We start from the raw sequence: 15,726 nt of genomic DNA, 5'->3' as shown, positions 1-15,726 counted from the left end.
GCCAAAATCAATAGTCATTAAGTATAAGCTCTAAATATTCCTATTTGGAGAATACTCAAGAAGGACATCAAAGTATAGGATAGAATTACACCATTTACCCTTGATCATATGATGAATATGGTTGGTGTCTTTGCCATTAGTGTGGAGAAGTAAGTTTAATGTCCTTACCAGACCAATCGGAATATCCTTCTCCAGGGTCTTGATTGGATTAGGACATATATAAATAAGTATGGTTATTAGAATTAAATGTGTATGCACTAAGTCTATCATAGTTATATTGATGGGTTTCATAAAGATAAACAAAAGAGGACTAAGTTTCTCCCCGTTCTATAAATAGGGATTCAGTCCATGGTTCATTAGGTTGTCGACATTTCTCCTGGGCATACCTTGTCCATAATGACTTCACATTGTCATCCCTGCTAATCCAAAAGAGCTCCCTTCAAGAACGTTTTGTTTTCTCTCCGATTATGATCAATCAGAAATTTCAATCTGATCACTGAGGTTTGATCGTGAACTGATCTGATCAAACCCACGTTTCGATCTATCTAGTTGGAATTTTAGGTCGACTATACTCAATTATCAACATTCAGGCTCGGCCCAATACATCATCCTGAATTTTTTGTGATCTTAGAATAAAGTGGAAAGTAGTTCACGAGGAATATTTGGCTGACGCCGCCAATAAACAAACCCGCCAAAAACAAAGCATTCTATCTCTTGGCTTACTTCTCCATTTCTCTTTCTGATTTCTCGTCCAGATTGAGTACAGACGGCACAAATTCAACAGCGGAAGAAATGGCAGGGTCTATGATGTTCATATCTCTGATGGTGCTTTCAATAACAGTTGTGTCCTACTCCAAACCAAGGTAAATTTGCTTTTAGCTGATTTTCATTGCCGAAAGAACTCCAACTAACTTGATGAAAGTTTGCGTTAGCTGTTCGTTGATCGAATTCCGATGAAGATTTTCTTTCAATGTATTTCTGATTCCATGGGTTCTATAGATTTTCTTGTTTAAAGAGAGCAAAATAATGACAACTGATTTATCCTTGATTTTCATTGCCGAGGAACTCCAAATAACTTGATGAACATCGCAATAACTGGAGTTCGATGTATTTCCGATTCCATGGGTTGTATAGATTTTTTTGGTTTAAAGAGAGAAAAATAATGACAACTGATTTATCCTTGTTTCGAGTGAATTATGAGTCACAATAGACAGTGATTTTCGTTTTGATGTGTTGCAGTGAAGATCTTACAGGATGGAAAACTGGAGATCCGGCGAACAACGAGACATCTTCCGGGTAAGTCGCTCAAACCTTCTTCATTTCCGACAACACTTCCTCCTTTCGCATGATTAAGAACATTAACGGAAATTTGAAGAGATTGATCTCCGCCTTGCATGATTAATGGTTTTTTAATAGCAGCTTTCCGAGTAAACCAAGATAATACCGCTAAGATTTCAAGATTTCATTCATTATTTGATGAATATCACGGGAGCAGACGTATAATCAAGATCCGTGAATCAGAGTAATGAACAAAGTTTATGCCGCCAAAAAGTTCTGCCGCATGTCTGCCTCATTCGTTTTCTGATATCTATCATGGCGGACATGCACACGTGAATATCTTCTTTACGTTAACATCCATCGTTATTTATCTCTTCCATCCCTTCAGATTTGAAATGTATTGCTGAAAATTTTAAACTTTACCATAAATGTAGTCAACATACCCGCTGGGTATTGAATTGTCCACGAACACGAGCTTCTTGGTTGCACCTCCTAGAAAATTCTCTCACCGTTACTTATCTCTCTCTTTATATATCTATTCCTCTAAATCTATCAATTTCTGTTTATCTTTCTCCAATTAACTATTTATCTATCTCTATCTCCGTCTCACTCAAACTTTCTCTAAATATCTATCACTCTCTCTCTCTACATATCTCTCGATTTTAGAGAGAGTCTTTCTATGCGTAACGACGTAGTATCTATATATATATGTATTTATCTTTCTCTTCATATCTCGGCCCATGCTTCTCTCATATCTTTATCAGACTATCTATCTCTCCATTTCTCTCTCTCTCTCTCTCTCTCTCTCTCTTTCTGCATAGATCAATATTTAACGGACTAAATTCGTTCATTATTTTCTTCTTGTTTGCTTTAGATCCAGGAAAAAAATTCAATCTTTGATTAAATTTCCTATTTTGATCAGCAGATTTTTGGATATTGTCCAATATTATGGTCATGCATTTAACATGATTTGTACTAACACCTATCTTAAAGTATTATCCAATATTAAAAATAATGCAAAAATCATGGGATTAAACCATTCCTCCTAGGGGAAAAAACCAGGAAATCATGTATACAGGCAAGGTCGTGATTCTTTTTGATTTCATTGCATCTACAAACATCATGGTATTATCCACCTCCCGGAAAACATTTCATTTTCCTCGTCTGAATGTCTAATCTGGTCAAAAGCGTATTGTTTAATTTTAATGGCATACATTTGACATTAATTATTAGCTGACTTAAACTATCACCCACTATTAAAATTAAACGCATAAACTGACAGGATGGCATTAGGCTAATAAGTATCGCTTAGAAACAAGCAAGAGAGACAATGAATTATATGTTATCATCTGCATAATCTATATCTCATGCTTGTAGACTGAAACAAGATTATATATGGTTTTGACGTTTGTGTAATCTACATCTCATGCGTGTAGAGTTAAAACAAGGCTTGTATCATTTTTATACATCTTCATAATCTAGATCTCATGCTTGTAGAGTGAAAACAAGATAATATATGGTTTTGATGCATCTGCGTAATCTATACCTCATGTGGGTAGGTAGACCTAAAACATGATTTTTATAGTTTTGATACATCTTCATAGTCTAAACATCTCATGAGTATAGAGTTAAAACAAGACTTTTATCTCATGTTTGTAGACCTAAACCAATATTACAAATGATTTTGATGCATCTGCGTAATCTACCTCTCATGTTATTATGTAGTCCTAAAACATGATTTTTGTAGTTTTGATAGATCTTTATAATCTAAACATCTCAAGCGTGTAAACCCAAAACAAGATAAGATATGGTATTGATGCATCTGCGTAATCTACATCTCATGTGGGTAGGTAGTCCTAAAACATGATTTTTATAGTTTTGATAGATCTTTATAATCTAAACATCTCAAGCGTGTAGACCCAAAACAAGATAAGATATGGTACTGATGCATCTGCGTAATCTACATCTCATGTGTGTAGGTTGATCTAAACCTAGATTTGTCTAGTTTTGATACATCTGCATGATCTAAACGTCTCATGTGTGTAGACCCAAAACAAGAGTATATGTATGGTTTAGATGCATCTGCGTAATCTACATCTCATGTGTGTAGGTTGACCTAAAACAAGATGTGTCTAGGTTTGATACATCTGCATGATCAAAATATCTCATGCGTGTAGACCAGAGACAAGATTATAAATGGTTTTGATGCATCTGCGTAATCTACATCTCATGTGTGTCATTAGACCTTAACAAGTTTTTTACAGTTTTGATAGATCTTCATAATCTAAACATCTCATGCATGGAGACCCAAAACAAGATAAGATATGGTATTGATGCATCTGCGTAAGTTGACCTAAAACAATATAAGATATCTCATGTGCGTAGGTTGACCTAAAACAAGTTTTTTACAGTTTTGATAGATCTTCATAATCTAAACATCTTATGTGTGTAGACCCAAAACAAGAGTATATGTATGGTTTTGATGCATCTGCATAATCTACATCTCAAGCGTGTCGACCTAAAACAAGATTTGCATAGTTTTGATACATCTGCATTATCTAAACATCTCATGCGTGTAGACCCAAAACAAGAACATATATGATTTTGATGCATGTGCGTAATCTACATCTCAAGCGTGTCGACCTAAAACAAGATTTGCATAGTTTTGATATATCTGCATTATCTAAACATCTCAAGCGTGTAGACCCAAACCTAGATTATCCATGGTTTTGATGCATCTGCGTAATCTACATCTCAAGCGTGTCGACCTAAAACAAGATTTGCATAGTTTTGATACATCTTCATGATCTAAACATGTCTTGCGCGTAAACCCAAAACAAGACTACACATGGTTTTGATGCATCTGCATAATCTACATCTCAAGCGTGTCGGTAGACCTTAATCAAGATTTTTATAGTTTTGATACGTCTGCATGATCTAAACATGTATTATCGGCAGACCCAAAAAAACAAGAGTTGTATGGCTTTCACAACCGGAGAAAGTTTCTTTTCAGGGAGAGCGAGGATAGCGCGCCGCGCTGCTTCACCGGCAACCCAATCGACGACTGCTGGCGGTGCGACCCGCGCTGGCACCGCAACCGCCGGCGGCTCGCCGACTGCGCCGTCGGGTTCGGCCGCAACGCCATCGGCGGCCGGAACGGGCGCTTCTACGTTGTAAACGACCCCGCCGACGACGACGCGGTCAGTCCCAAGCCCGGCACGCTCCGCCACGCGGTCATCCAAGACGAACCCCTCTGGATCGTCTTCAAGCGTGACATGGTCATCACCCTCAAGCAAGAACTGATCATGAACAGCTTCAAGACAATCGACGGCCGCGGAGCCAACGTTCACATCGCCGACGGTGCTTGCATCACTGTTCAGTTTGTGACCAACGTTATCATCCATGGAATTCACATACATGGATGCAAGCCCACCGGAAACGCCATGGTTAGGAGCTCTCCTGCTCATTATGGCTGGCGGACCATGGCCGACGGAGACGCTATCTCCATCTTCGGCTCCAGCCATGTCTGGGTCGACCATAACTCCTTTTCTAGATGCGCTGATGGGCTCGTTGATGCTATCATGGGTTCAACTTCTATTACCATTTCCAACAACTTCTTCACCAATCATAACGAGGTTTTCTTGGATCTGGTTCTTTGCTGATTTGATGGGCCTTGTTTTTTTTGTTGATGGGTTTTTTCTTGTTTGATTTGTTTTCAGGTGATCTTGCTGGGGCACAGCGATGCTTACTCCCGGGATAAGGGAATGCAGGTGACCATTGCTTTTAATCATTTTGGAGAAGGGTTGATCCAGAGAATGCCCAGGTACTTTCGTCAGAAAGAGAGAATGTATTGAATTTTTTTTGGCGACTGAAGTAATGCATAAGGGGTATGGGATTAGGGCAACTATGGTTATACATTTGGATCAATTATGTAACATGGAAGATGAAGTTAGCTGTAATTATTGGGGAGGGAGATTTATTTTTGGGCTAGAAATTTCAATTATTTTGCTCTTTTGGATGACTACAGGTAATTCGTTTTTTATGTTTTATTCTTTAACTTTATTCTGCATGTTATATAGTATATTATCTAATATCGTTCATTTTATTTATCTATCTTAACATTTCTCTATTATTTTTATTTTTTTTTATTTCTTATGTTTCTCAACAACATACAACTGAAATACCATCTTATTAACACCAAGGGGTTTAAATGAATATATTTTTTCTTTATTATTTTTATACGAAAGACATTAATCTAATAATATTTTTAATATAATTTTAGAATCTACTAATTATTATGAAGCTACCAGTAATTTTGAGTCATCAATTAGTTGATCCATTTTAGAGTGTGACAATAAAAGCTTAATATTGCTTTGTTGTTAGACTAGTGAGTGTTTATTAGAGGGAGAAGCTAAAGTAATTTCAGTCTTTTGTTATCTTATTGTCATGAATTTAGGTATGTATTAATTATATCATAATACTTTGTTTTGGTTATTATCGAATTCAGAAATAAACATTGAGGTGATATTTTCATTCATCATGGGCTATCACAAGTATGGAATCATCAGTCTCCTTTTAAAACTCTGGGCAGGTGTAGACATGGGTCTGTCCATGTGGTGAACAATGACTACAGCCATTGGTTAATGTATGCCATTGGTGGCAGCGCAGAGCCCACCATAAACAGCCAGGGGAACAGATACTCAGCTCCGAGGAATCCATTTGCCAAGGAGGTGGATAATTTTTACAAAATCATGGATCTTAAAAATTGGTTTTGTTTATTTATTTTTTGAAGTGATGGGGTGGGGGAGCTGGTGCAGGTGACGAAGAGGGTAGGAGAGGGTTATGGAGCTTGGAAGAACTGGAACTGGAGATCACAAGGGGATATTCTTTTGAATGGTGCCTTCTTTGTCCCCTCTGGTGCTGGCAGTAGAGCTAGCTATGCCAAGGCATCCAGCCTTGCTGCCAAGTCTGCCTCCATGGTAGGCTCCATCACCTCAAAATCAGGTGCACTCTCTTGCCGCGTCGGCTTTCCATGCTAGTCATCTCTCTCTAACTATCCATATTTATCAATTGGGTGTTAAAAAATTCATTGGAGATTCCAGTGAATAATGAAAGTTTAATCATTCGAATTGAGAAGGTCCATTTTTTTAAAAAAACTTTCTGCTCCATTCAGATATTTAAAGTAGAATGAGTCCCATGACACTTGGGAAATCTTTCTTTGAGAGAATCCCAATCATCAGATGACATTTTAGACAACATTGAAGTCTATAAGATGTTTGCCCTCTAATACTTTGATTTTTCAAGTTTCTAGCATGATTTTTTTGAATAAAATGTACGAAATTTATGGTCAGGCAGGATCATTTTCATATTAATACCATGATAGATTAGAAATGATGCTTAATAGTGTACCAAAATTATTACCCAACATGGGAACTCAAACAAAAGAATTTATCGTGGAGGGCTTACTTATACAAGGAAAATCCATTTAAAATTAATTTGTACCATATATAAGTTAAAACTTGACCTTTTAAACTAATGTGAAATAAACATATGAATATCTAAAAAAGCAAAATATCTCATTCAATTATTTGTATTCCATACTTTTTTAAAAATTGAATAAAGGAACCTTGAATCCATAAGCACATTCTAATCATATTATTATATTAAGATGTTTTTCGATTGGGCTTGATAATTTGGACTTCAATAAGTTAGATAATTTTTTTTGCATGAAACTTATTTATGATGTCATGTCTTATAAACTATTTCCACTTATCAACTTCATAGTTTAGGACTCAAACGCTGACTATCACTAAGAGATTCAAAAAATTAATTCATCAAAACTGTAAACTACATTATTTTAAATATAGTAACTTATATGCACAAATATTTGCTTCATTATATCACATATCAAATACATATGCTAATGCCAGATGAAAACTTTCAATCTTAAACAATTTAGTGAAGTATAAGTTCAGTTAAAATTGTAATTAATTTACATAGTTTAAGTTAAAAGATTCTTCAATTATTTTTAAAAATAAAAGAATTCATTCATGATTTTTAGTTAAATCCCTTCAGAAAATGAATTTTCAACCAAATGTGATATATTGATGACTGAGATAAAGATGAACATGAACCACTAGTGGTTAGATTTCCCTTCCAAATATCTATAATATGTATTAATAAAAACATAGATGATTCAATATATGTTACTGAAAAAATAGTGAGGTAATAAAATTATTGTTAAATTATGTTCAATTCAAAATGTCCCATTCCAGAAACTAAACCAGTAATTGGAATTTGGTACAACCCTAGCTGGGCTCAAGTACTTTGAGATCTAACCATTCACCCAACCCTTGTTTTTGCCTCATGATTGGGCTTGGTTATCCCATGTCTTAGTCTGTGGGACTCAACCTATAACCGTCATGGGACAAGATAGTCAACTCATGAGTGTGATGGTGGACTATGAGTGGTTTGCTAAATAGACCAAAATAAACTTAACCAAAAGTTGGCATGACCCTTGAAGTACCTTCTTTGACATGTCAAAAAAACTGAGAGACCCACAAAAATCAGGCCACCATTGTTGGTGGGTGTGACCTTGGGACTTCCCCTAAGTGGGAGGATTTCATCTCGCACAACCTGGAGGCCACATGTTACTATCTGAATATGTGAAAACCAACTTAGTTATTGTGCCTCCACCTCATGCACGTAGGCCACACATGTGCACATGTGGTATTTCATGTGGCATAGTCAAGAGACATGACTCTGCCTATCGTGGACTGAGTTAAGTCAATTTATAATAGCTGGGGCTAACCCACCATGGCGGACCCAAAAATTCACAAACTGGTGAATTATAGGTCAATCCACATACTAGGTTTTTGGGTGTGTCGCGGGAAATATATGTGGTCGTCTAGCTAATTTCACATCACATCTTGTTCCATATTCATTTATATAATGTGTGTGTGATGCTTATAATGTGCTACATGAATACATGTTATGAATATGTGAATTATAATGAGATCATAATACAAGGACAGTACCCTTTGATCATGTGCTCCAGATATTCCTATTTTAAGGATATTTGAGAAGGTCATTAAACTAATCTTATAGAATATCATTATTTTGTCCCACTCATACGATGAGCATGACCAATCAGGTTGCTACTATTGTGGAGACACTAAGGACATGCATGGAAATCTCTTTTAGAAAGAATTAACTAGACTGGTCTATATGAACCTTGAATTATATTATAGCTATTATCAACCACATGGATTCATGTCATGGTTATCTTATTGGTCTTTTCACTCTTAAAAAAAAGACAACTTGTGGATGGATAATTGTATTTTGACAATTTCTTATGAGTCTCTAACCATGAGCTTGCGAACTGTCCTAGCTTGGATGTAAAAATAACTACTAGAGGAGATAGTCTCAAGGAATAACATGTAAAATAATTTTTCCATGTAATCAATACTAACTATAATGATCAATTAAGGTAAGATAGATAATCATACCCGAAGTCATTGGGGGAGTCTTGTATGGATGAAGGATCATTCATAAATAGTAAAGAATGGTGGTAAAGGTTCCATTAGAGAATGGAAATACCCCTTTTTACCTTGTAGAGAAAAGTGTGTGGCTTTGCAATCCATCAGCTAACAACTCAACCTATGGATAGGGTCAAATTGACCCTTGATGAATAAATACATATAGCATTAAAGATAAGACTCGCCAATAAAGATTTTTCAACCAATAGATTCATTAAGTGGACTAGTACATGGGCTTAGAGAGTCAAAATATATCTTTTGACTTTTAGTGGTTTAGTAATAATTCCACTTAAGTACAAATTGGATAAAGCCCATAATCAAATTTACCCATCCAATAGTTGTTTATGTTCCTGTATTTACCCTTTGATGCAACCAGAATGAAAAAAAATCCTGGCAGTAGAAGAATAATGATGCTCATTAAGATTAAAATGAGGAGATTTTATGCGTTAAGGATCACTTGGGTACATCTGAAGGCTAAAAAATTGAATGAATTAACATGCCTCTCTTAAGGAATCAAGAAATCATGTATTTGATCAACTCAACACCTCTAACTCAAGGAACCAAGAACTATGGATCTGATCCATGCCTAGTTGATTTGAACATTAGGCTTTGAATGCCATTATGATTATATCCCAGGTCCTATACTATAGGAATCCATTCACTTTCATCCAAAGCAAGGCCATAAAACCTAACGTAAAGGTGATTTGATAATATTTTTAGAAGGTTTGTTATTTTTCCACATGGAAAATCATCATAGTTTCATGTCAATCACATCCATAAAACCTAAGATCTTGGCCACCCATAAGGCACTGGCTCATATGGCAGAACCCACCTACCGGGCACAAGCTCAATGGCACTAGCTGACCACATAGAGTAAGCTGTCACATGTAACCAGACCAAGTGGATTAGGTCAGCCACATATGGCCAATGTACCCACTTGACCCATCTTACATGGTGTAGCCTATGATAGTGCAAAGCATATAGACTGTTCTCCTTCTAATAGACTATGAGAATGACATCGGGCATAAGATGAACATGGAGATAGATAACTATGATCAGGCCACTGATAATGACCAGATGTTGGTTATGTATGCTCCACTTTGCGAGATACTGCAGTCTCAAATAGCAGGCTATGGGCTACAAGGGCTAGGGTTGCACGTCGCATGAAGGCCATGGGACATCGTTATCGGGAATATGTCGATTTTAATTCTCAGTAGTGATCATGACGGCTATTGAAAGATCCATGACAGAGATTATTCATGTCTTGGTTCAACACACATTATGTACTAAAAAATGAAGTCAAATTGTTTCGAATAATAAGATCATTCCTCAAGTCCACTTTTAAGGGATGGAAATCCTACAGTGGCTGTGTGCGGAAATCTAGCCATGAAAAGGGTGCCTCAAGCTTTGGTTTGCACAACTAATAAACACTATTTATATTACAAAACTGATTAGATAGTTTAGTTTCCTCTTCACCGTTGTAGGAGCTATATATTACTAAACATATATGTGTATCCTATTCATCCTTATCTTAGGGTTCCTAACACCATCCCCCTGTACGAATAATCCCACTACTAACCCATCACTACAAATTTCCCATTATTACTTATCATATGTTTATCTCACAAGTCCATCCATCTTGCCCTTTGTGATATACTCATGATATCTTTCATTGTTATCCCATTTTCAACTTCTACTCTTCATCTTCTAAAGCTCATTCTTCACAAGTTATTTTATTTTCTCATGAAATTCCTAATGACAAGTGATACTGGATGTCATGCATATTTTATACGCATTCCTTTTTTACTTTAGGGATTCAACGAGCAGTTTATCTCCTTGAAAATGGAGAAAACTAAAAATAAAATAAATAATAAACAAAGAAAAAAATTAGAAAAATTTATATATTGGGGTTTTAAAACTTATATTTGATTATGTTAATGAACTGTATATCAGTTGTCTTTGTCCCATGGGGTTACACATGTACTTCCAGCCATTTCTATCAAAACTGTTTTGAGAAAAAAATCATTTCGTCTTTTTTCTGCCTCCCCTGTTCTTCTAGAATCTAGGGATCAGTCTATGTAAATAATATTTCTTGTACAATTGGAATTGTTTATCTTTTTTGAACCTTTATTTCCAGTCACCTGTCATTATCTTGAGTATTTACCTATTAGCTATCACCTATAATCATCTCCTCATTATCGTGTTTCATTGGAAAATACTTTATATTTTGTGCTCAACAGAAGGAAAGTATCTAACCCTTAAATAAATGCATACAAATATAGTAGAGTCAACAGGAGGAAAGTACCTAGTAGCAACCTGTTGAGAAAGAATTTTCATAGCCTTGAGAGATGTGAGGCCCACCTATGCATTGAGAATTGTAAGGTTACTATTATCCATAGCTTCAGACCTTAAGAGAAGTAGCTTCATTTTCTCATATTCATTACCCCTTTCTAATATAGGAGGGGGTTCATTTCCATGTCCTTTTTAGGCTGGTCTGAAATTTTTTATGGAAGGTGTGATTTATTGACATGTAATTGATATTTAAAAACATTGACTCTCATGTCTCTTTAGTTTCAAGGATGACAGGTGACTCAACAAAACTGATGGGCATTCCTTTGGGACAAGAAATTATTTAGTTAGGTGATATTTCATAACATAAAATTAAGCCAATACAATAATTTAAGGTTTAACTAAGAAATTTTGAACTTATTTTCTTGTTTTCCATTTTTATGTATGATTTCTGAGACTAAACCCACTCGAGTCTTTAAAGTCAAGAAAAGTCTCTCACATGTTCTTGCAGTTTTATTTGAAATACTGGACTTAGGTTAGCATGACGAATAGGAAACCACGAACATAGCCCAATGAGTATAAAGAGGCCAAATTTTTATGCTTTAAGTATATTTAATCCCTTTTATGAACCAGGTGGAATAAATGCATGACTTAAGGGCCTAAAATATAATTCAAATTTGAAAGGTATCTTTTCAATCTAAAAAATAATATTTGTGAATCAAGGTCAAAATAAAGTAATCCTAGCCCTTCGTGCCCTTGGAATTAAATCCAAAGTCTGGGAGAGTTAGGGAATTTCTATCAAAAATCTTCTCCCCTCTCTTTGTATCCCATCCTGGATTCTGATCAAAATTTATTGTTGTTGGCCTACTTCATCAAATTTTGTTAATAGTTTTTATTCTAAAAGCGCGTGGTAACTATGATTGAAATGTGATTCGCATTGTTGGACAAATAGCACCACTCAGGCATTCGGGTAAATAGCTAAATGGTTTGTGTGATCACATATAATTTCTTTTTGTATTTTCTGTTTATTTAATCTAGAAAAGTAATTTAGATGATATTCTTGATGTCAAGATTTCTGGCTCTCCAAACAGTGTCAAAAAAGTCAACATGTAGCACAAGTTACATCAATTTTAAGCTACTTCACATCACCACCGCTTCCCATTGCCTACTCCCACCATGCACCACTCGGTATGGCCAGAGCTGACTAGTCCATCTAGTCACCTGCTGAACCGATTTGTCAAGATCAGCAGAACCATCAATGTGGCTGAACCAACTCAATTGATGACTTAGTCATCTTAGTCTAACATATTTTGAATTGAAACAACTGATTTGAACCCAACAAAACCTAATGGATCCATGCTCACCCAAACCAAACAAATGGATTTTTTATTTAATTCTTAAATTTTTTCTCTCTTTCCAGATTTTCTGAAGAATTACACAAAAATCTCCGAAAGTTGTGCAAAAATCCCAATTTTTTTCTAAAATAATATTAAATTTGTTGAAGCCAAATAAAAACATTTATTTTATTTCCTTTAATTTAATTGAAATCCTACAAATTATATCAAAATAGAAAAGACATATAAGTACCTCTAAAAATATTCCTAATGTAATGTTTAATTGAAATTTAGTTTTTCAATTCCTGCTCCCTTTTGATTTGACCAAGTTTTTTTAATTAATACTTTTGCATAAATAGAAGCCATAAAATAAAATATTTGAACAAATTTATGGTTTATGACAAGGCGACGAAAGTATTTTTTCCTGGTTCAGAAATTATACTAACTCATCAATAGGTAGATATATTAGGCTATCATCTACCTCTTACTAACTCTGTCTACTAATAATATGTGTTAATATACCTGAGTATTTGGGCAAATAATATCATTAAATTTAATCAATAAATTATGTTTTTTATATTTTATTGTTTTTTTTAGACTAATCCCATTTGACTCCTTAGGGTCAAGTGGATTTCTCACATATTCTTGGAGTTTTATTTGAGAAAACATGACTTAGGAAAATACAACTGATGGAGGATCATCCGGAAGACCAAGCCCATGTTCTTCATCGGCAACATCGCGAAGCTTACGCCGACATGAAGAACCTGCATTTTTGATATCAGGTCTGAGGAAACCTCCCACGCATTGTTTTATTTTGTGCTCATGTCTCTTCTTTGGTTTTATGGAGCGCCCCTCCCCCTCCCCCTCCCCCTCCCCCTTCTTTGGTTAATATACCTGAGTATTTGGGCAAATAATATCATTAAATTTAATCAATAAATTATGTTTTTTATATTTTATTGTTTTTTTTAGACTAATCCCATTTGACTCCTTAGGGTCAAGTGGATTTCTCACATATTCTTGGAGTTTTATTTGAGAAAACATGACTTAGGAAAATACAACTGATGGAGGATCATCCGGAAGACCAAGCCCATGTTCTTCATCGGCAACATCGCGAAGCTTACGCCGACATGAAGAACCTGCATTTTTGATATCAGGTCTGAGGAAACCTCCCACGCATTGTTTTATTTTGTGCTCATGTCTCTTCTTTGGTTTTATGGAGCGCCCCTCCCCCTCCCCCTTCTTTGGTTAATATACCTGAGTATTTGGGCAAATAATATCATTAAATTTAATCAATAAATTATGTTTTTTATATTTTATTGTTTTTTTTAGACTAATCCCATTTGACTCCTTAGGGTCAAGTGGATTTCTCACATATTCTTGGAGTTTTATTTGAGAAAACATGACTTAGGAAAATACAACTGATGGAGGATCATCCGGAAGACCAAGCCCATGTTCTTCATCGGCAACATCGCGAAGCTTACGCCGACATGAAGAACCTGCATTTTTGATATCAGGTCTGAGGAAACCTCCCACGCATTGTTTTATTTTGTGCTCATGTCTCTTCTTTGGTTTTATGGAGCGCCCTCCCCTCCCTTCTTTGGCTAATATACCTGAGTATTTGGGCAAATAATATCATTAAATTTAATCAATAAATTATGTTTTTTATATTTTATTGTTTTTTTTAGACTAATCCCATTTGACTCCTTAGGGTCAAGTGGATTTCTCACATATTCTTGGAGTTTTATTTGAGAAAACATGACTTAGGAAAATACAACTGATGGAGGATCATCCGGAAGACCAAGCCCATGTTCTTCATCGGCAACATCGCGAAGCTTACGCCGACATGAAGAACCTGCATTTTTGATATCAGGTCTGAGAAACCTCCCACGCATTGTTTTATTTTGTGCTCATGTCTCTTCTTTGGTTTTATGGGCGCCCCTCCCCTCCCCTTCTTTGGTTAATATACCTGAGTATTTGGGCAAATAATATCATTAAATTTAATCAATAAATTATGTTTTTTATATTTTATTGTTTTTTTTAGACTAATCCCATTTGACTCCTTAGGGTCAAGTGGATTTCTCACATATTCTTGGAGTTTTATTTGAGAAAACATGACTTAGGAAAATACAACTGATGGAGGATCATCCGGAAGACCAAGCCCATGTTCTTCATCGGCAACATCGCGAAGCTTACGCCGACATGAAGAACCTGCATTTTTGATATCAGGTCTGAGGAAACCTCCCACGCATTGTTTTATTTTGTGCTCATGTCTCTTCTTTGGTTTTATGGAGCGCCCCTCCCCTCCCCTCCCCTTCTTTGGTTAATATACCTGAGTATTTGGCCAAATAATATCATTAAATTTAATCAATAAATTATGTTTTTTATATTTTATTGTTTTTTTTAGACTAATCCCATTTGACTCCTTAGGGTCAAGTGGATTTCTCACATATTCTTGGAGTTTTATTTGAGAAAACATGACTTAGGAAAATACAACTGATGGAGGATCATCCGAAGACCAAGCCCATGTTCTTCATCGGCAACATCGCGAAGCTTACGCCGACATGAAGAACCTGCATTTTTGATATCAGGTCTGAGGAAACCTCCCACGCATTGTTTTATTTTGTGCTCATGTCTCTTCTTTGGTTTTATGGAGCGCCCCTCCCCCTCCCCCTTCTTTGGTTAATATACCTGAGTATTTGGGCAAATAATATCATTAAATTTAATCAATAAATTATGTTTTTTATATTTTATTGTTTTTAGACTAATCCCATTTGACTCCTTAAGGTCCAGTGGATTTCTCACATATTCTTGGAGTTTTATTTGAGAAAACATGACTTAGGAAAATACAACTGATGGAGGATCATCCGAAGACCAAGCCCATGTTCTTCATCGGCAACATCGCGAAGCTTACGCCGACATGAAGAACCTGCATTTTGATATCAGGTCTGAGAAACCTCCCACGCATTGTTTTATTTTGTGCTCATGTCTCTTCTTTGGTTTTATGGAGCGCCCCTCCCCCTCCCCCTTCTTTGGTTAATATACCTGAGTATTTGGGCAAATAATATCATTAAATTTAATCAATAAATTATGTTTTTTATATTTTATTGTTTTTTTTAGACTAATCCCATTTGACTCCTTAGGGTCAAGTGGATTTCTCACATATTCTTGGAGTTTTATTTGAGAAAACATGACTTAGGAAAATACAACTGATGGAGGATCATCCGAAGACCAAGCCCATGTTCTTCATCGGCAACATCGCGAAGCTTACGCCGACATGAAGAACCTGC

At 35.8% G+C, this 15,726-nt stretch overlaps 1 protein-coding gene across 1 annotated transcript; it reads left to right on the top strand.

Annotated features, from left to right (window-relative positions):
• The first annotated feature begins 281 nt into the window (after window positions 1–281).
• On the top strand, window positions 282–6,541 carry LOC144710234 (putative pectate lyase 15). The gene is made up of 7 exons (XM_078583942.1): window positions 282–501; window positions 756–863; window positions 1,240–1,296; window positions 4,292–4,913; window positions 4,998–5,101; window positions 5,870–6,008; window positions 6,096–6,541. The coding sequence occupies exons 2-7, from the start codon at window positions 793–795 to the stop codon at window positions 6,315–6,317; spliced, it is 1,215 nt and encodes a 404-aa protein (XP_078440068.1). The 5' UTR covers window positions 282–501; window positions 756–792; the 3' UTR covers window positions 6,318–6,541.
• Window positions 6,542–15,726: the final 9,185 nt, after the last annotated feature.

This window comes from Wolffia australiana, chromosome 12, assembly GCF_029677425.1.
Source record: "Wolffia australiana isolate 7733 chromosome 12, ASM2967742v1".
Lineage (NCBI taxonomy): Eukaryota > Viridiplantae > Streptophyta > Magnoliopsida > Alismatales > Araceae > Wolffia > Wolffia australiana.
This window is presented reverse-complemented; position numbering and strand designations above follow the sequence as displayed.

What these genes read in the sequence shown, in the direction of transcription:
- LOC144710234 (XM_078583942.1), top strand. Translation starts at nt 793, where the DNA reads ATGGCAGGGTCTATGATGTTCATATCTCTGATGGTGCTTTCAATAACA. An exon ending in AACAACGAGACATCTTCCGG is followed by an intron (nt 1,297 to 4,291) that starts GTAAGTCGCTCA and finishes GTTTCTTTTCAG; the next exon opens with GGAGAGCGAGGATAGCGCGC. An exon ending in GGAATCCATTTGCCAAGGAG is followed by an intron (nt 6,009 to 6,095) that starts GTGGATAATTTT and finishes GAGCTGGTGCAG; the next exon opens with GTGACGAAGAGGGTAGGAGA.